This window comes from Diutina rugosa, assembly GCF_008704595.1.
Source record: "Diutina rugosa strain CBS 613 chromosome Unknown scaffold93_size19651, whole genome shotgun sequence".
Lineage (NCBI taxonomy): Eukaryota > Fungi > Ascomycota > Pichiomycetes > Serinales > Debaryomycetaceae > Diutina > Diutina rugosa.
This window is the reverse complement of record NW_022995136.1, coordinates 1-19,651: the sequence shown is the minus strand read 5'-3', so window position 1 is coordinate 19,651 and position 19,651 is coordinate 1. Positions and strand designations below refer to the sequence as shown.

General features: G+C 51.0%; 8 protein-coding genes across 8 annotated transcripts; 6 read left to right on the top strand and 2 right to left on the bottom strand. All coding sequences in view use genetic code 12, as the record gives it.

Annotated features, from left to right (window-relative positions):
* Window positions 1-188: 188 nt before the first annotated feature.
* Window positions 189-2,450, top strand: DIURU_002762 (uncharacterized protein; the record flags this gene model as incomplete). The annotated part of the gene is made up of 1 exon (XM_034155449.1): window positions 189-2,450. The coding sequence occupies one exon, from the start codon at window positions 189-191 to the stop codon at window positions 2,448-2,450; it is 2,262 nt and encodes a 753-aa protein (XP_034012449.1).
* Window positions 2,451-4,768: 2,318 nt separating this feature from the next.
* RNR21 (ribonucleotide-diphosphate reductase subunit) lies at window positions 4,769-6,052 on the top strand (the record flags this gene model as incomplete). The annotated part of the gene is made up of 1 exon (XM_034155448.1): window positions 4,769-6,052. The coding sequence occupies one exon, from the start codon at window positions 4,769-4,771 to the stop codon at window positions 6,050-6,052; it is 1,284 nt and encodes a 427-aa protein (XP_034012448.1).
* Window positions 6,053-7,042: 990 nt separating this feature from the next.
* On the top strand, window positions 7,043-7,528 carry DIURU_002760 (uncharacterized protein; the record flags this gene model as incomplete). The annotated part of the gene is made up of 1 exon (XM_034155447.1): window positions 7,043-7,528. The coding sequence occupies one exon, from the start codon at window positions 7,043-7,045 to the stop codon at window positions 7,526-7,528; it is 486 nt and encodes a 161-aa protein (XP_034012447.1).
* A 705-nt stretch (window positions 7,529-8,233) lies between these two features.
* On the top strand, window positions 8,234-9,985 carry PES1 (mRNA-binding ribosome synthesis protein; the record flags this gene model as incomplete). Its single annotated transcript, XM_034155445.1, has 1 exon — window positions 8,234-9,985. One exon carries the CDS (start codon window positions 8,234-8,236, stop codon window positions 9,983-9,985), a length of 1,752 nt encoding a protein of 583 aa, XP_034012446.1.
* A 519-nt stretch (window positions 9,986-10,504) lies between these two features.
* Window positions 10,505-11,830, top strand: DIURU_002758 (tRNA (guanine-N2-)-methyltransferase; the record flags this gene model as incomplete). The annotated part of the gene is made up of 1 exon (XM_034155444.1): window positions 10,505-11,830. One exon carries the CDS (start codon window positions 10,505-10,507, stop codon window positions 11,828-11,830), a length of 1,326 nt encoding a protein of 441 aa, XP_034012445.1.
* A 799-nt stretch (window positions 11,831-12,629) lies between these two features.
* Window positions 12,630-13,601, top strand: THI4 (thiamine thiazole synthase; the record flags this gene model as incomplete). The annotated part of the gene is made up of 1 exon (XM_034155443.1): window positions 12,630-13,601. The coding sequence occupies one exon, from the start codon at window positions 12,630-12,632 to the stop codon at window positions 13,599-13,601; it is 972 nt and encodes a 323-aa protein (XP_034012444.1).
* Window positions 13,602-14,350: 749 nt separating this feature from the next.
* On the bottom strand, window positions 14,351-15,154 carry DIURU_002756 (uncharacterized protein; the record flags this gene model as incomplete). Its single annotated transcript, XM_034155442.1, has 1 exon — window positions 14,351-15,154. The coding sequence occupies one exon, from the start codon at window positions 15,152-15,154 to the stop codon at window positions 14,351-14,353; it is 804 nt and encodes a 267-aa protein (XP_034012443.1).
* A 2,841-nt stretch (window positions 15,155-17,995) lies between these two features.
* DIURU_002755 (uncharacterized protein) lies at window positions 17,996-18,583 on the bottom strand (the record flags this gene model as incomplete). The annotated part of the gene is made up of 1 exon (XM_034155441.1): window positions 17,996-18,583. One exon carries the CDS (start codon window positions 18,581-18,583, stop codon window positions 17,996-17,998), a length of 588 nt encoding a protein of 195 aa, XP_034012442.1.
* Window positions 18,584-19,651: the final 1,068 nt, after the last annotated feature.

Below are 19,651 nucleotides of genomic sequence, written 5' to 3'. Positions count from 1 at the left end.
AAACAAAAAAATATTTTTTAGATGAGGGAAATTTTGTTATATATGGCAGTTGCTTAGCACTCCGCCATCGGCCGTTACCTCCCGGTTTCGAAAAAAAAAAATAAAAATCCCAAAACCTGTTTCAAGGCCCCCTTCCCCCTTCGCGCGTAGTGTCAAAGCAAGTGTGAAACCCAGTGTGAAATCACTCCATGGCATTCACCCAGTTTTTACAAGGCCAGCGCAACCGGTTTAAGAAGCTGTCGGCGTCATCATCGTCGTCGCTGGCAGCGTCGCTGGCGCTGCCGAGCTCGGCTCCGGCTCAGCCCCGGCCGCAACAAGCGGCGAAACCAGTTCTGAAACCATCACTGAAACAAGTGGTGGCTCCAGTGGTGCAACTGTCGCCGCTGTCGACGACGGTGGACTCAGCGCCATCGTTGTCGCAACCGCTGTCGCAGCCGCTGTCGCAACCATCCTGGAACACGTTGGCGCCGGCGTTGGCGCCGCTGCCGCTCGGGCTCGACCCCGTCAACGCCGCCACCGGCGCCCCGGAAAAGGCGCCGCCGATGGTCCACACCATGCTGATGCTGCTGCGCCTGTCGCTGGACCCGCTGACGGAGCTGCCGCCGGCGCTGCCCCGCGGCGTCCGGCGCCTTTCCGAGAGAATGAAGGCGACGCCGTCGCTGCTCCACCGCCACCTGAGGGTGTTTACTCCCAGTTCGCCTTATGGCGCTAACGGCGCCAACGGCGCCAACGGCGCGAATGGCGGCGCCAATGGCGCCAGCGCCAACGGGTCGCTGGGGGCGCTGCGGGCGCTGGCGCTGCACGCCCAGTTTAACCGCCAGATGACGGAGCTGTTACCGCCGCCGTTGCGCCCCATCGTTACGTTGTTACACGCCCACCGCCTCCGCATCTATAACGTCGGGGTGTTTCAAGTGCCCGGGTATACCAGCGATGGCGAACGGGTGTGGCTTGAAGTGGAAGCGAAATTGACGGGAACCGAACTCGCGATCTGGCGCCCGCAGCTGGCGGAAGAGGAGGTGGCATTCACCGAGTTCAGACCGAAATATATCAACATTGTCGACGCTAAAATCAACGTGGTCAACAGCGGGGCGCTGTTTGAATTGAAAATCCAAACTGACTATACCCCCGCCAACGACGTCGTCGTCAGATTCCGCGATTCTAAGGATTACGTTAAGTGGTTAGCAGCCCTCTACTTGGCCCGGTTCGAACACGACCTGCTCAACGAAGCGTACACAGCAGTAATACTATCGCTGAGAGGGGCTCAACTCGCCGATATCCACGTGTTGTTAGCTCAAAAGAAGCGGTTCCCTTCTGAAGAATGGTGTAACGTTCGCTGGCCGCAAATCTCCGACCGCTGGCTTAAAGTGTTCGTGGTGATTGTCCCCGGCGATTCCAAGCATTTGGGGAGAATGGAACTCTACGCCTCCGATAAGATCAGTAAGCGCAACCTTATTGCCTACGTTGACCGGCTTGATCAGGTGTATAACGTGTATCCTGAACTGCCGGCTATGATTGACTTTAATGCGATTATGGCTCTTAATGGTGATATCTACGTCAATAAGCACTTTGAACACCTCTTTGACGCTGAAGTGGCCCCGCCACAGAGACTGTTTACCCTCAAGGGCATTTCCCGCTCGGATTCATGGCACTCGTTGTCCTCGTTAAAGAGTGATGCGACGCCGCCAGCAACGCCAAAAAACCACCATAAACGCACCAACCTGGGCCTGCTGGTACTGCTGCTGCTGTTCTTCTCGCTGGCCCCGTCGCCCCAGCCGCCTACAAGCCACAAACATAAGGGGAGACGCCACCGCGCCCATACGTTAGCCGAGGGAGAAAACGTCGAAAACACTCCGAAACGGACGCTGCTGTTTGTTAAGAAGAACTTGGACCAGTTCGCTACCACCAGCCACTGCTATCTCATGCCGTTAACTCACCCGGGAGTGCCCGCCATCGAAACGATGATCAGAAACTATATCCACATCATCGATGCGTTTAAGCTCTACGGCCGTCCCAAGCAGTTGGCGCTGGATAAACTGGACCCGCAACTGTTGTTATTCGCCTTACCCCTGTTGCCCCACTACCAGTACCTTTCCCGCGACGCTCTGACGAAATTAGTCGACAAAAAGCTCACCCCCGCCATCGAGGCTAACTGGAACTACCAGCGGTGGCGCCAGGAGTTCAAGGCCTATTTGCGAGATCGAGTGCTCCAAGGGTATAGGGGCCACGGCGACGTGCTGAAACTCTATCAAAACTTGGACTACTCGGTGTTTGACGCCCCGATCTCCCCCACGTTGCCTGACGACGGCTACCTGGAACTGGCGTACACGTTGCTGCCGCCGCTGTACCTGCGGCTGCTGACCCCGGCCACCGACAGCCCCGTCGCCGTCGACCTCGACTACGACACCGCCCGCAAGTACACGGCGCTGCCGCTTCTGGCCTCCTACCGTTGAAATGGGGTTTTTTTTACTATTTTTGCATTGGGAGTTTATAGATATGAATGAACGTTTATGACTCAGAAAAGGGAGAACTATGGTGACATTGATCCAGTAAAGGCTATTAATAGCTATCAGTTCAGTCTAGTCGAATTGTTGATGCCAGAACCAATTTATAGCTGTCAACCTGAGTTGATTAAGTCGGAGCGTTGTTGCCAGAACCAATTAATCATTTTTCGTTAGCTTTGGAAATGCTATACTGTTGTTGCCAGAGGTTTTTCACTCAACTTTGGAAGAGTGTAACCGTTGTTGCTAGAACCAACTAACGGTGTTTAGCTAGCTATGGATGAGTTAGACTGTTGTTGCTAGAACCAATTAATGGTTAATTAGTCTGTTTGGGCGTTGATGTCAGAACCAAACATAGGTAAAGGAAATGATTCTAAACAGACGAATCGTTGTTGCCATAACCAATTACTATATTTAAAATGTCAAAAGAAGAAGGGACGTTGTTCGCCAGAGCCAATAAATGGTTATTAGCTTGAAGAATAGGACTGCTGTCAATGAACCAAACACTCGCTTCTATAAAGCAGAGTCAATGGCCACTAAATCAACCACTACTGATTCTTTACACAAAAAAATATCCTACTTCAATCAAGAGGAGAACAATAATGATCAGTTTGATCACCAATTAGCGTGACTAAATTCACCGAATGACAAGATCTCACTGATAAGGGCAAAGCAATCATTTTTTTCTTTCCTTTTAAGCGACAGATCTTTTACTTAATCTTATTTGTGTCTGCTTTCACGTTAGCTTATGTCATTGATTACGCAATTGGAAAAAGGTCATCGCTTATCTCTACCCAGAGAAGAAAGACTTGGGGCCCAGACCCGCGGTGTTCTTTTTTTTTTGTGTGTGCCAAAATCAAAAAAATCGACAGCCATCCGTTGAGCACATATGATTCCGGCACACACCGTTCCCGAGATTTTCGGAAACCTACATCTAAGACATCTCCACCGCCCCACCGCTGCCCCATTACACAATGCCGTCAAACACGGTCAAAACACAGGGTTAAGAACTCCCTAGCTTTCGTGGTCATCGCCACCATGTACAATTACAGTATTATTGTCAGTAGTGTCGGAGCCGTGACAGCGACAGGGCCACCAATCTGAGTGGGTGTCACTGGATGAGATCGTTTAACCTGCATCTGGCGGCTAGGCAGGGATGCGGTTATTAGCTCCGTCCCACCCAAGACGTCAAGAGGAGGGAACCATCCAATTTGACATCAATAAAGCCAATTTCTCCGCCAATTCAACCAATCTATGTAATCTCTGCCTTGTCAATTACCCTATGTCCCCATTTTTAAGTCAATTACTAAATCTTATCCTCTCAAATTCACACACTGTCACCCAATTTCCGTAGGTTTTCAATTTTGCAGCCCCGCATTTTTTCCAAAATTCGCGAAAAAGTACACACATTGATGAAAAAGTGATGGCCTCATCTTAGTAACGCCATTGCCAGCCACAAAATAGTGCTATCCAACCCATAATTGATCGTTTGTAATCGTTGTTAATTACACTTAACTCCGCTATTTCCTATTACGAGCTCGCGTCCCCCTTTTCCACCAGTAATTTCTTATTAATAAAAAAATTCGCTTGCCCTCGGGACTACGAGCCCTGGTCTCGCATGCCCTCTCGTTCCCACTGTGTGCGAAGTCCCGTACGCGTCTAGGGCGTGTTGTTTTGATTTTACCGCTTCCCGTACGATCCCACCCGATCCAGCCACCACTAAACCGAACCAAACAGACGCTTTTCTAACCAGTTATTCAATTCGTTCCACCTCTTGTTTCACCTTCTAAACACCTGTTTCCTTCTGTAGTCTCATCCTCACTTGGCAACCGGGTGCAAGCCCCGCTCCCAAAGCTCGTTGCTATACGGCCCTGCTGCCGCTGAAACGTGCACAATAGCAATTGCCCAGTGGAGCAACACCGTCTGGTACACACCTCCGAATCGGACCAGTTGCTACAGCACTAGTTAGCCACAATTACTACGACTAATGGACTTTAATTAAATGGACATCACTTTCCAACTAAACAATTAGATCATATCGGCCTAAAATACCATCAGTTTTTTATTACTTTGTAAGGCTAACTGGTTGGATCAGGGTTGTAGTCGTTGCCCCGAGTCGGGACCCGTACGCGTGTGTGCATGCCTGCAGGAAAAAGGCTGGTTGTTCACGCGTCGCATCTCTCGTCAACCATTGCTATATAAAGCCCACGGGAGTCCCTCGATATCTCATCAAAAGTTCACCACTCGACACTTCCCCCACTTGAGCAAAGATGTCTATGCCTCAACAAACTCCCACCAACGGCTTGACTGGTAAGATCTCCTCGTTGGACATGACCCGAGGCTCGCTGCTCACCGACAAGTTGGCGGCGGCGGCCCAGGCCAAGGACGAAGCCCAAACTGACCGTGAAGCGATCAAAGTGCTGTTGGACGAGTTGCGCCAGCGTGAGGTGGCCAACCTCAACGGCGCCAACGCCGCTGACTTGCAAAAGCAACAGGAACAGTACGACGCCGAACACGGCGCCTTTCTCACTAAACACAAGGCCCACCGCCACCAGTTAAAGGAGTTGGAAAAGGAAGAACCGTTGCTCAAGGAAAACACTAAGCGGTTCGTGCTTTTCCCCATCAAGTACAACGAAATCTGGCAAATGTACAAGAAGGCCGAAGCCTCGTTCTGGACCGCCGAGGAAATCGACTTGGGCAAGGACTTGCACGACTGGAACAACCGTTTAAATGAAAACGAACGGTTCTTTATCCTGAGGATCCTCGCGTTTTTCGCCGCCTCCGACGGCATCGTCAACGAAAACTTGGTGGAAAACTTCTCCGCCGAAGTGCAAATCCCCGAAGCTAAATGCTTCTACGGGTTCCAAATCATGATGGAAAACATCCACTCGGAAACTTACTCGTTGCTCATCGACACTTACATCAAGGACCCCAAGGAAGCCGATTTCTTGTTCAACGCCATCGAAACCATCCCCTGTATCAAGAAGAAGGCCGACTGGGCGTTGAGATGGATCGCCGATACCGACGCCTTGTTTGCCGAACGTCTCGTCGCCTTTGCCGCCGTGGAAGGGGTGTTCTTCTCCGGTTCGTTTGCCCTGATCTTCTGGTTGAAGAAGCGTGGTTTAATGCCCGGTCTCACCTTCTCCAACGAACTCATCTGCCGTGACGAAGGATTGCACACCGATTTCGCCTGTCTCCTCTTCCTGCACTTGCAAAACCGTCCCGACCCCCTGATCGTCGAGAAGATCATCACCGAAGCCGTCGCCATCGAGAAGGAATACTTCACCGACGCGTTGCCGGTGCTGTTGTTGGGGATGAACGCCAACTTGATGTGCCAGTACGTCGAGTTTGTCGCCGACAGATTGCTTGTCGCCTTGGGCAACAAGAAGGTGTACAACGTCACCAACCCCTTCGACTTTATGGAGAACATCTCGCTTGCGGGCAAGACCAACTTCTTTGAAAAGAGAGTCTCCGACTACCAAAAGGCCGGCGTCATGGCCAAGAACTCCGACACCAAGAACGAAAACGCCTTCTCGTTCGACGAAGACTTTTAGAATCACTCAAGGGTAATGATAATGATGGATATGTATTAATGGATATGGATAAGGAAAAAGAAGATAGACTGTTGAGATATGACTCATTTGATGGATACTACTCACTATACTACCCAGATTCTTTCTTTGGTAGTAGGTGAGTTACTGATTCGGGTTTAGTAATGGCAGTGATTTCGGTAATTGTTGGTGGCTCTCTGATTGAGTCTGAGGTAGTTGATCTTCAACGATGCTTAGTATAGTCAAACTTCGATTTGCGAATAAAGCTATGGAATCTCCTTACTCTCACTAGTTATCCAATACTCAAGTCTACCTGGAAAGTATCAATTTTAAAAACAAGGTGTGATTATACTCATTCTCCGCACGCTCTGGTCTCCTTTCTTAACGCGTCTGGTCTCTTCTCGTCGCGTACCGCGTATATACCAATTGATGCTAAAGACGGCGGAATTAGCCACGGCGATTGCCGACCTTCGTTAACATCCACATTCACCGAGCCATATGGCATATCCGGAACCCTAGCAGCAGAAGTCATCGCCCCCCTCACGCTTATACCCCGTCTCTTACGGATGGACCTGGCTCAACTGGCAAAAGCGTTAAGCTTAGTGCTCTAAGTGATACTCCACCAGACTGCTGCCAAAGAGGTCTACATCGACAAATTGGACGTCGCCGCCGTAAATATTGCGCTTCGACTGGCTCCAGGACATGTTGCATCACCCGCAATTGGCTCTCCTCGAAACTGAGGCGTCCCACCCGTGGATGGAGGTGATGGTATGGTGTATTTGTGTCGTCCCCGGATACCCTAGCGTAACCTCCGGGGAGAAGTTCCACGTGCTTTGGAACCTTGTGAAACGGTGGACTACTGGCAAGCTTTGGCTTCTGGACGAAGCTCTTTACTACTTAATTTTCTTTGGGGTCAACAAAATATGCTACGCCCATTGACCCCTGCTTGATGAGGCATTACCCTGGTCACAGTTCCTCCCGTTTTTCATTCAAATGGTGATCGATGGCTATGGCGAGTTGCAGGCTGATTCTCCACTTGTGTCGACCCTGATTTGGGTATGCCTACTCCGAATTGAAGAGTCCTATCGCCTTGAAGGTCCGCGAGGGGCGTTTGAGCTCTTGGAATTAATCATACCGGCCCTCGGCGATAAGTTCACTGAGGCCCTACTCGAAACTGTTGGTCGAATAATCTACATATTCTTTAAAGATGGCGAGGAACTTCGAGGGTGCGGTGGTCAAGAAGGCGGCTTTCTCGTGGTGCGGGTGATGCTCTCGGCATTCATTGCCAATGCCGACGATACCCTCGAAGTGCTAGACAGCCGCGATGCCGTGGCTCCCGTTTTCAACGTGTGGGACAAGTACCGCGATAGATTCAGGCACGAATACGCCATCAAGCTACAAATGTTGGCGGCGCACCTGATATTACTGCTGAAACAACTAAAGGTCCCTTCCCATGGACCGTCAGAGACAAGTGTATAACGTATTTCAATTGGCGGTACGCGGCTATGTAGCTTGCCGTTCCCACCCAGAACAAAGCTGGCACATTTGGGTTCTCCTTCCGTCCTCACTCAGGATCCCGTTTATTGCGACCCATGTTCGATGGCGTATTTGGATTACCAAAGTACGTTCCTGAAGCCAAACTTTAGCCCTATCTACGCGATGGACTTGGACGTCGATAATCTTGAGGAAAAGGCCAAGCAATGGAGCGAGCTCCATGGCTAGAGGGCGGGCGGAGGGTGTCGCTGCATCTGGATATGAAATGTCACTGCTTAGCACCACTAGTAGCCCTCTATGAAGGGTGGATTCAACGTTCAAAGTTTAATGAAATACCAAATACTAAAGCACGGACACTTAATTAAATGGCTAACCATTTGATGCCACCAACCTTCAGACACAATTCATTCTAATACGTCGATGATTAGCAGACACACTTTTCAGATCGACGTTCCATACATCCACCCACTTTCATCATCTCTTCAGATCAACCAAGTTGAACAAACTAAATTTCCTACTCAAACAATCAAATTACGCCCACGTTATCGTCGCTCTTTTTTCCCTCTATACGTCGTCCCTGTCGCTGCTCCTGCCTCGCCGTCGTGCCCGCGCTTTATCTCATCGCGCTCATCTCATCGCAGGACTTCCCACCCCCCAACCTTTACCACACCCTACCAAACCCTTGCAAACATGGCTCGGATCAAGAAGAAGGGCACGTCCGGTAACGCCAAGAACTTCATCACCCGGATCCAGGCGGTCAACAAGTTGCAGGTGTCGCTCGCCGACTTCCGCCGGTTGTGTATCTTCAAAGGGATCTACCCCCGCGAGCCCCGCAACAAGAAGAAGGCCAATAAGGGGTCCACTGCCCCCGTGACTTTCTACTACGCCAAGGACATCCAGTACTTGTTGCACGAGCCCGTGTTACAGAAATTCAGAGAGCACAAGACGTTTGCCCGCAAGTTGAACCGCGCTTTGGGAAGAGGCGAGGTCGGCGATGCCCAGCGGTTGGAAGAGAACCGCCCCAAGTACACGTTGGACCACTTGGTCAAAGAACGCTACCCGACGTTCATGGACTCGTTGAGGGACTTGGACGACCCCTTGAACATGTTGTTCTTATTTGCCAACATGCCTGCCACCGACCGGGTGTCCCACCGGGTGACCAAGGAAGCGGAAAAATTGTGTAACCAGTGGCTTGCGTTTGTCGCCAAGGAAAGACTCATCAAGAAGGTGTTTGTGTCAATTAAAGGGGTGTACTATGAGGCTAACGTCAGAGGCCAGGACGTGCGGTGGTTGCAACCGTTTAAGTTCCCTCAGAACATCCCCCTGGACGTCGATTTCCGTATCATGCTCACTTTCCTTGAGTTCTACTCGACGTTGCTCCATTTCGTCCTCTACAAGCTCTACCAAGACGCCGGTCTTGCCTACCCTCCCCAACTCGATGAGAACGTCAAGGTCGGTGGTTTGTCGCAATACATCTTGAAGCTGAAAAACTCGTTGGTGCCCCAGGATAAGCGGGAAGTGCTGACCGAAGAAGGGAAGCACCTTTCCAGTGAAGAGATCCTGAAAGCGATTGCCGCTAACGCTGAAGGTGACAACGTCGAAGAAGTGGCTGAAGAAAACGTCGAAGACGTCGATCTCGATGAGTTCGGCGAGACTAAAGGTGATGCCCTCACCCAGCCTAACAAATTCGCCTTGGAAACGCTGGAATTGTTTTCCAAGTTTACGTTCTTTGTCGGGAGAGAAGTGGCTCTCGACTTGGTCGAATTGCCGATTTTGGCCTGTGGCGGTAAATTGGTGCTGGAAATCGCTATTGACGAGCTCCAGGCGAACCACCCGGAAGCCTACGCTCGCTTAGACTTCGACAAGATCACCCACCATATCACTGACCGTCCCAAGCTCTTGGAAAAGGTCCAGGGACGCACCTATATCCAGCCCCAATGGGTGTTTGACTGTGTCAACAAGGCCGAGCTTGTCCCCGTGAACGCCTACGCGCCTGGGGAAACGTTGCCGCCTCACTTGTCGCCGTGGGGTGACGCCGGTACCTATAACCCTGAGGCCGAAGTCGAAGCCGGTGAGGTTGAAGACGACGAAGATGAGGAAGAAATCGATGAAGAGGAGGAACTTGAAGCCGACGAGGACGAAGAAGACGAAGAAGAGGATGAAGATCTCAAGGCGCAAAAGGAATTGGAGTTGGAGGCCGCGGGGGTGAAGTTCTCTGAGGCTCCTTCCACCACCACCACCACCGAGACCAAGAAGAGCAAGAAGAGAAAGGCGGAAACCCCCGAAGACGAGGAGAAGGAGTTGAAGAAGATCATGATGACCAACAAGCAGCGCAAGTTGTACGACAAGATGCAATACTCCAACCAACAGAAGGCCGACCGTGAGAAGCAGTTGAAGAAGAAGAAGGCCCAATTGGAAAAGAAGAAGGCCCAGTTGAAGTAGACAATGTACATTAGTGAATAGATTTACCACCAATATAAAAAGTATAGAATGACACTTAAGACCAGGGTGATAAAGTATTCTTTCTAATTTGGAAGCGACTGTTTGGTTCTAGCATCACCAGGTTAGTCAAATTATTCATTCCATTTGCCTTGTACGTTGACTTGCAGTCGTACACTAAAAATTGATAAACTTTTTTTGTTACATCAGATTCTTTCGAAAGAGCTCCAAAACTACTTTGTTTCCACTCTCCGTTACTTACCAAGCCCTTGTTTGTCAAATTATCAATTTTCACGAAGCATTCATTCCCTTCGCCTTATACTTTCGATCGCAGTGGTATCTAGTAGTTGACACTAACATGCCCACGGAAAATGATTGAAATGTGATCAACTAGTAATTAATATATTGTCGACCTAGGAATATGTCAAACTAGAGATCTATTTAGTCGGTCGCTGCCGTCGTTCCCCGCCTTTGGCGGGGCCTTCTTCGCCGGCTTGTTTTCTCATCGCGACTCATCGCCCCATGAAGGAGTACCTCGTGCTTCTCGCCCAGCAGTACCCCGAGTTCCGGTGTCCCGAGCTCGAGCTGCTTGCGGCGCTTCACAATGTCACTGTCGACCTTTCCCAGCACAACCCCGAGTCGCCATTTATGGTGGTTCGCCTCGAAGACGACGATGCCGCCAAAAAGCTCATGTACCGCCTGGTCCTCGGCCGGCGGATCTACGAGCTTTGGGGCCACGGCACCACGCTAGACGAGCTCCACAGCGATGTCAAAAGCCGTATGGCCTCCAATTTCGACGCCTACAAGCACCTGCTGTTCAAATTCGACTTTATCGGCTACATGGGCAAACGGCTGACCACGGAAAAGAGACAGATTATCGACGGATTCAGGTACACTGGATGGGAAGGGAAGATTGATTTGAAGAACCCCGATAACGTGTTCACCGTATTAGAAGAGTACCACACCGTGGGCCAGGAAAAGGCGTCGAAACCCGACCACCTCTGGTTTGGCCGCGAGATCCAGCAACTGCTCCGCGAAGCCAACATTATTCAGAAATACGACTTGAAAACAAGAACCTATATTGGTACCACGCTGTTTGACGCTGAGTTGTCATTGGTAACGGCTAATTTGGGTCATGCTGGTCCTAATAAGCTAGTGTACGACCCTTTCGCCGGTACGGGGCTGTTCCTCGTCGCCGCGGCCAATTTCGGTTCTTTAACCATGGGCAGCGATATCGATGCCCGTGCCCTCCGGGGTAAAGGTCCCGGCAAAGATATCCACGCCAACTTCAAGCAGTACGGCACCCTGGTGCAATTGGTGGACTTGATGGGGATGGACTTCACTCATAACGCGTTGCGGCCGCTGTTGGCGATTGATAGCATTATCTGCGATCCCCCTTACGGCGTGAGAGAGGGCTTAAAAGTGTGTGGTGCCCGTAACCCGGAAAGAGCCGCAGGCAGAGAGAACGTCGTCATCGAGGGGGAAAAGGCCCACTTGCGCCGTGACTTCATCCCGCCTAAAAAGCCGTACCTGCTCCTGAGCATGCTTGAGGACTTGCTACAGTTTGCCGCCGAACGGCTCCCCGTGGGCGGCCGATTGGCGTTTTGGATGCCCACCGCCAACGACGACTTTGAAGAAACGTTAATTCCTCAGCACGAGCGGCTAGAGCTTCTCTACCACTTGGAACAAGAGTTCCACAAGTGGCTGCGGCGGCTCGTAGTATACGTGAAGCGGGAGGAGCAGTGGCGCAACGTCACCCGCAACGGGCTCCGCGAACGCAACATCACCGACTTCCGCCAGCGCTACTTTGATGGCTTCAAAAAGGAGTCCACCGAGGAGACAGAATAAGGGGGGGTCAAGGCGATGATTGCGGGAATTTTTAAGCGCATAGGGTTTTCTTTAGCAAACTAATAGACACGGATCGGACGTCGCCGGGGGGGCAGCTTTTCCCTTAGGGTAAAATTGCATACCATGGGGGGTGCCCCCCGTATGCGGTTACAGAGGAGTGCGCCCTCAAAGGGTGAAAAGTAGCGGACAAACACCAGGTATCAAAAATAACGTGGAAATAAGAGTATGAGGAGAATCAGAGGAACCTGTAGTAGTTGATTTTTCAGCGACAACTCAGCTTTTCTCTATCATTTAGTTGAGAGGTTACCAATAGTAGGGTTATCGCAATTGGGGGCGGTTCCCGAGGTCGCCAGCGTCCCCAACCGCGTCTATGCTCTTAATCATCCCCGACTCCTTACTCCCCGTTGCCCCCTACACCGCTCCCATTGGTCTGTGTCCCCTTTGATACCCCGTTTTGCAGCCATGCGATTACGGGGACCGCGGTCAAACGGCGAATCGATCGCCCCAAAACTGGGGCCATAACCATTAGACACCTGATCTATCGCCCCGATATATCTCGTAGCGACGGATACCCGTCACGGTTGTCTGGGAAATTTCGCCGAAACTGCCCTGGCGTTTGACACCGCCTTCTTTGTGTCACTTTACATCCCCAAACGGGAAACTAAGGTCGGAGCATAGTGTCCGAGCCCCGGGGCAGGTTCGGGGGCTAAATCAAGGGTCAATGGCCTTGCCAGCACACTATATAAACCCCCCGTGACCCCCAATATTTTTTCCAATCACTCAATTGACTCAAATCCCCATGGTTCCTCCCTCAGTGTTAGTCCCGCAAACCCACCAAGGCCCCCACACCAAGTTCACCGACGCCCAGCCCACCACCCAGGGCAAGGTCGAGCTTGCCGACTGGGACCAGTTCCACTTTGCTCCGATCAGAGAACTGACGGTGTCGCGGGCAATGACCAAGCGCTACTTCGCTGATTTGGATAAGTACACCGAGCTGGACGTCGTCATCATCGGCGCCGGTTCCGCCGGGTTGCTGGCGGCGTTCGTGCTTGCCAAGAACCGTCCCGACTTGAAGATCGCCATCATCGAGGCTCTGGTGTCCCCCGGCGGGGGGTGCTGGCTTGGGGGCCAATTGTTCCTGGCGTTAGTGGCGAGAAAGCCCGCCGACGTGTTCTTGAACGAGCTTGGCGTCGAATACGAAGACGAAGGCAACTACGTCGTCGTCAAGCACGCCGCTCTCTTCATGCTGACCCTCATGCTGAAGGTGCTCCAGTTCCCCAACGTCAAGTTGTTCAACGCCACCGCCGTCGAGGACTTGATCACCAGAGAAGACGAACAGGGCTTGCGAGTGGCCGGCGTCGTCACCAACTGGACGTTGGTGGCGCTCAACCACGACACCCAGCTGTGCATGGACCCCAACACCATCAACTGTGACGTCGTCCTTTCCACCACCGGCCACGACGGCCCCTTCGGCGCCTTCTCCGCTAAGAGAATGGCTCAAATCTATGACTCGAAGGCTAAGCTTGGCGGCATGAGAGGCTTGGACATGAACCACGCCGAGGACGCCATCGTCAAGGGCACGCGTGAAGTCGTTCCCGGGATGGTCATCGCCGGGATGGAGCTTGCCGAAGTCGACGGGCTGAACCGGATGGGTCCCACTTTTGGGGCGATGATGCTTTCGGGGGTCAAGGCCGCCGAACTGGTGCTCAACGCCTTGGACACCCGCCACCGCCAAAACCTCGGCGGCTACGGCGGCAAGCAATCTGTGTAGACGATGTAAGCTTTATAGCCTCAAATGAATGATGTTTAAGGAAGGGTAGTAGCAATGGAGGCAACTGAGCGTATCTTTAAGCGACGGGACCGTATCTAGTGGCCCAACAAAATCAATGAGATATACCTCTGTTTCCTTGAGCAGCTTGATAAGTCAACATGGAGAATGATTATGTCTATCTCCCATCATTAAGGGAATTGATGAATCATCTTTAGTAGTGTTTTGGCGAGGCCTTTTGCTTTGGTATATGTTGTACGCAGTCAATGCGTACCACTGTTAATTAATCACCCGCGTAGAATTCCACTAACAGCGGCGAAAGGTGGCCTCCCTTCGTTATAAGTCGAGGCGACCATGATGAAATACAGTGTGAATCAGCCGCTACTCTCAGAGTGCATACCATGAATTTATCGCTTACTGACCACTCAACCTTAATTTCGAAAAGCAATTTGCCACTGCTAGCGTCTAGTGCCGGTGTTAGTCTACTAACCGAATAGCTATACCATATTGACCGTTGACTAGTGTCTTTCGTGGTTGCTTTCCGTCTACGGGCTCGTATATATACCCCTCAGTTGCTCGCTAAATAAAATCCCGCTGAGGCGAGACACGGCTGAAATATGGGGCACCCCCATACCGCAGGCGATGGCCACATACGCCCCCTCGCATCACCCCCAGCCCCTTCGTGGGGCTGCGTCGTCCCAAGCCTCTTCACTAATATCGTTCATTAATTACTCATTACTCAATTACTCAAATTAGTCGACGGTGATATACTCCTCAGCCTTGATACAGCAGTACAGATACAGCGCCAACACCGCCACGATGTATTCCATCGTCACCAGCATCGGGTACTCGTACTGGACAAACGAGCGGATGCTGGCAGGATTATAGTAGTCGATGGGAGCCACCACTACCGCTAAGATATTGTGGATGAGCAGCACCACAAGAAGCACACAGCATAGCATCGTGGTCATAAAACTGAAGGCGTAGGGCGTGTCTCGATACACAGGGTAGCGACATACAGTCACCCCCAGGATACACGCCACCACCAATAGCCACACCAGATTGCCGGCAATTCTTAACCCTTGAGACGCCGTCCATTTTGAGTGGTTATGTAAATCTTCGAGGGGGTGGCCAGCGATAATACCTGCTCCCACCACCATTAAAATCACGGCAGCAAACAGTACTGCCATGAATAACCCTTTGAGGAGAAAGATTCTCGAGGCCCGCTCCTCGTTAATAAGGTACACTGCCTTATCGTCCTCATCGTAAATGGGAGTTTCGTGAGTCTGAAATAAAAAGCAGCACGTCAGAAACACCAAAAACAAGATCGGCCACGTACTCAAGAAATTATAGGCGAACGCCAGCCCCCACCAGATCCCGTTTTTAGCGATGATCAACGCGGTGACGTTGGCCCCAAGCCGGAGGAGCATATATGAAAGAAGGAAGTACACCACCTTCAGGAGCAGCCGGTAGACAAAGATGAAGCTGAAGTAGAACACATCGAGGATGATGAACGTTATCAGCGCCGCCGCTAGTGGGGTAGACACAAACAGCATGGGAGGTGTGTGGCGAGTGCCTGGCGGCTACTGCCCGAGTTATATTGCCGTCGCTGCTTGTCAATTTCACCTAGCGGTTTTCGAGGCGCCAGGCGGCCCCCCATGTCCCCCAGGGTTTTGTGACCGATCTTGGGGTAATTCAAGGCCACCCCCATGCATATCGGCAGCGCCTCATAAAACAGGTTATATCCTGTTTGGGTTCGATCGCCGACTGGGTTGAATTCAAAACATCATGGGGCTTTGCTCTCTTTAGTAGACTAGTCTCTATTTTGGAGCTATCAACGGTTCAAGACGAAAACCACAAAGCCTTCATTGACCTAGGCTTCAAAGTCTATCCCTCGGCTGGCCAAGGGAGGGCCTTCTCGGTTGCTACTGACCATACCCTCGAAGTGATTGTTCTGCTGGTTCAGGGCAACTCTCTGCGTCAGCGGTGAGGGGGGGACACCTCCCGACACCCTCAGCCTCAGGCATCAAAGGGGCCAAGATATGGAGTTTCATCCTAATAAATTTTGTTCTGATCCGTTTTACTATTAGTTTGTCGCCTTAGCAGCTCCAGGTCATGATTTTTCGGGCCGATTAGCGGTGATCGCCAGTGTGGGGGCTATTGTTCGCTTACTGCATCACTTGCCTTGTCGAGCGCACGTCCCACATTGAGTGCAGGAAAGGGGATGGAGAAAATCACAAGGGAGCCCGTTGTCCCGCCTCCAGCCATGGGCTCCCAAGGCGTTCAAAACGCCACTGTTGTGGGATCTCACTCCCCAGACCCTTTATCTGAGATTGCCGCCTAAGCGACAACAGTCGGCATCACTTACTTTTACTGTCGACAGAAGTCTATCGGCACCACAAATGCGCCTCAGGCCCTCGCTAAAGTAGTCTGCGACAATCATTACGACACTCGTCACATGGGTTTTGAACAGGGCGAGGTTTACGAGTGTTTCATTTGACTGGAAACGACAACACAGCCCTGACACCTACACGCCTGTGGTGCAAAGTTTTGACTCTATAAATTGCAGCTCTAAGCGAAACGCCGATCTTTATTCGGTGTTTGTCTGTAGCCGTTTCCTGCAATCTTGGAAATAAGCTTCATCGACGGTTTCCACGTAGGACCCACGGGACGCCTGAAATTTGTCGTTTCACCGGGGATTAACCAGAGATAGACCAAGTATAGAGGGATTAAGGAGGCTTATCTATATCTTATAACCTTGACCTGAACGAGTAGATGTTCATCAAGACCATTCATCCAGTGGTCAAGCGGTTAAATCAGAAATAGGGTATATGTCGGTAGTGATGTTTCAAATTTCGCTTAAGAACCAGTGCTGGTTCACCTAGAATTATGCTCGTAACACGAATTTAAAATAGCTGGGAAAGCTGAGGAAAAAATCATAATTATTCTAATCATTACACCAGCCCTGGTTTGAGTGGCTTCACTATTTTGAATTTCTGTGCCTGTACTGGCTGACAACTTCAATTTAGCCGTTATTGACATACCTTCCGCAACAGGTATTAAGCTGGTATTGGCATACGAGGATTTTAAGCTTATTTTGGGTAACCGATATAAATATCTCGCGAAGCCCCCCTCCATATGTTCTGAAAAATTCAAAATATGTGGCCAACACAGGTGTACCTACCGATCGAAGTGTCTCCCGTTGTTACCCGATGATAGGTCTATCGAAATTTGTTGATGTTCTACGAGTCCATCCCCAACCTTGAGTCTTCACCATATTAAGGCGATATCATGTTCGACTCCGCGCGATGTTGATTCTCGTGATATTGGACACCGAGGCAACCGAGTCAACCCACACCCATCACGAGTCACCAGAAGGCTATCACCACGGGGAACGCCACCGCCTCATCACAATACCTCTCCAGATCCAAGGGGTTATTTTGCGTCCCAGGGGGAGAAGAATACGACAGATGGCACAGAGCAAGGGTGGACCTCTTGGTTACCAGGTGCATGGACAAACGCTATTGTCTGGCCCGCCCACAGCGCCCGCTTATTTCTCGATTATCCGCATCGGGAAATCGGTGTACACAAAAACACTGCACCCTGCGGATCATTTGCTTACGACCCAGCTGTGTGTTTGGCCACAGGCACAGCACTAAGACACACAGCACAATAGACAAGGCGATGGCCTGTGTCGGGGTACTGTATACGATGCCGACTAAAACAATAGGCCTTGGCTCTAGGGAGCCACACATAACACGGCTACACTAACCTGGTTGGTGGTAGGGCATCGTCAAACGGATGCGACGTGGCTCTCCGTCGCATCCCCCAGTTTAAACTATAAGCAATTAGCCGACCTGCTCCAAACACCGAGATGGCATCGCTCAGCGTGATGACCAATGTAGTGTAGTTTTCCTGGAGATCAAAACCGATGATTGAAACGAAGAAGATGTTTTATCGATTGTTCCATGGAGTTAAATCTCGTAACTGGATCCCATAGAATTATGCCCCACGTCCACCACAATCAGAATTTAAACTATTGTGGCCGGACCATTGGACGAAGGTTTTGTGTACATACCGGAAGACCCGTGCAGCACCAGTGCAGGACCCTGCACTCTGTACAGTGTAAAATAAGCTATATAGACCGAGGCTAAAGATGAAGGCAACCCCAGCTAGTGGTTTAGAGTTAAATAAAATTCATTTAACCTACACCGTCTAATCTCGAAAATTTTAGCATTCAAACAACGAACCCCCTAAAAGGCTACTGTTCCTGGAATTGCATCTACTAACATCGCTATTGTTTTGTGTTTGTGCAGGGCTAAGGCTATTGTTACTGTGTGCATACCGCGACATACCACGACGTCACCGTGACGAGTATTACTGGTATGATTATGCGTTTACACGGTGGAGTGGTCAAGGTCAAAGTCCTCGTCGTACTCCACTTTCGCCACCGGTTCGGCGTCGCCGCCCATACAGCAGTAACTGTACGACGCCAAGATGGAGCACAAAAACTCCATCGCCTCCAGCATGCAATACTGGTAGCGAACAAACAGGCCCACGCCGGCGTAGAGGTTCATTCTCGGCACCCAGATTTGCAAGATCTGGTGGATTAACAGGATAATCACCAAACAGCCACAGATCACCGTCAGCAAGAACGAGAAGGCCAAGTAGGTATCACGATAAGCATTGAAACGGGCGATAGTAATCAGCATCACCACAATGGTTAAGAACAAGAAGATGCAACTGCCGGCAGTGCGGATGCCCTCGGCGTACCCCCACTGGCGCAGGGCCAATACTTCAGGGATAGGTACTTGGGCGACGATCCCCAGCCCCGTGAGGATTAAGGTGATGGCGATCAAAGCCATCGTCATAAAGAAGCATTTGAGGGCCAAGATCCGTCCCTGGAGCTTTTCGTCAACGAAATACGCCAACTTCGAGTCCTCGGCGTGCACTGATTGTTCGTGAGTCGAGAATAAAAAGCACATCAGCGAGAAGATCAAAAACACGATCGGAGCCGTCAGAAACATGGTGTACACCATTGCCAGCCACCACACCACCCCGTTCTTAGCGATGACAAGCGCCACCGCCTGCGAGAACATCCGGAGCACCGTGTACGAGCAGAGGAAGTAAACGATCTTGGTTACTTCGCGGGTGAAGAACACGAACGCGAGGAATATCCCCTGGAGAACGATGAAGGTGATGGCCGCCGCCGCCAAGTTCCCGTGCACAAACATCCCTTCTTCAGTTTTCCAGGAATTATTCTTGTCTTATAGTGGTACAAGCCCCATGAATAGATTATTCTGTCGACGCACACGCACCCGATTATGGGATGCAGCATGCACCCAAACAGTATACTGTATCCCCGAAAGCCCCTCCCCCCGTGCCAGCCGTGAAAGTTTAAGCGGCGTAAGAAAATTGGCAGCATGACGAGCGTAGGCGACCGCAGCCATCGTATGATATTCGAGGCACCAGGCATACTACAAGTGGAGAATAAGCAGAGAACACACTAAAGAACAGGTACTCACACTTGCATGAGGGTCCAGGGTGTCGCCTAGTGGCTTAACATCGTAGTAACCCTTTTTAGGGCGGCGATGGCGTCGTCCGATTGTTTCATTGTTCAATGCAGATCCCCATCACAAAGCCTGTGCCCGGCAGGATAAGGGACTAGGGGCAGATTGGCGCCGCAAGGTGAGGAGTAGATGGGGGGCGCTGGTATGACATCACACCCGGTACAGAAATATCACTGCTACAATGGAAAAAAAAGGATTGGGGGGAAAAAACGGAAAAATATAATTGTCGGTCTCAACTACTGAGTGAGAAAAACTCACTGAGTGAGACACGGGTGTATATGTACACGAAAACACGGTGAATGGAGAAAAAACACGGCGAAAATGTGTGTTTTTCTTTTTGGGGCGGGGTGCTTCGGTATGCAACGACGACGAGGAGTAAAACGTGGTCCCTTTCGCTCAAAAAGGCGCCGGACACGGATCCTTCAAACTCAACGGTCTCTAAATATATCTCGCCTGAGCCGGCCAGGCAAAAAAAGAAAAGGG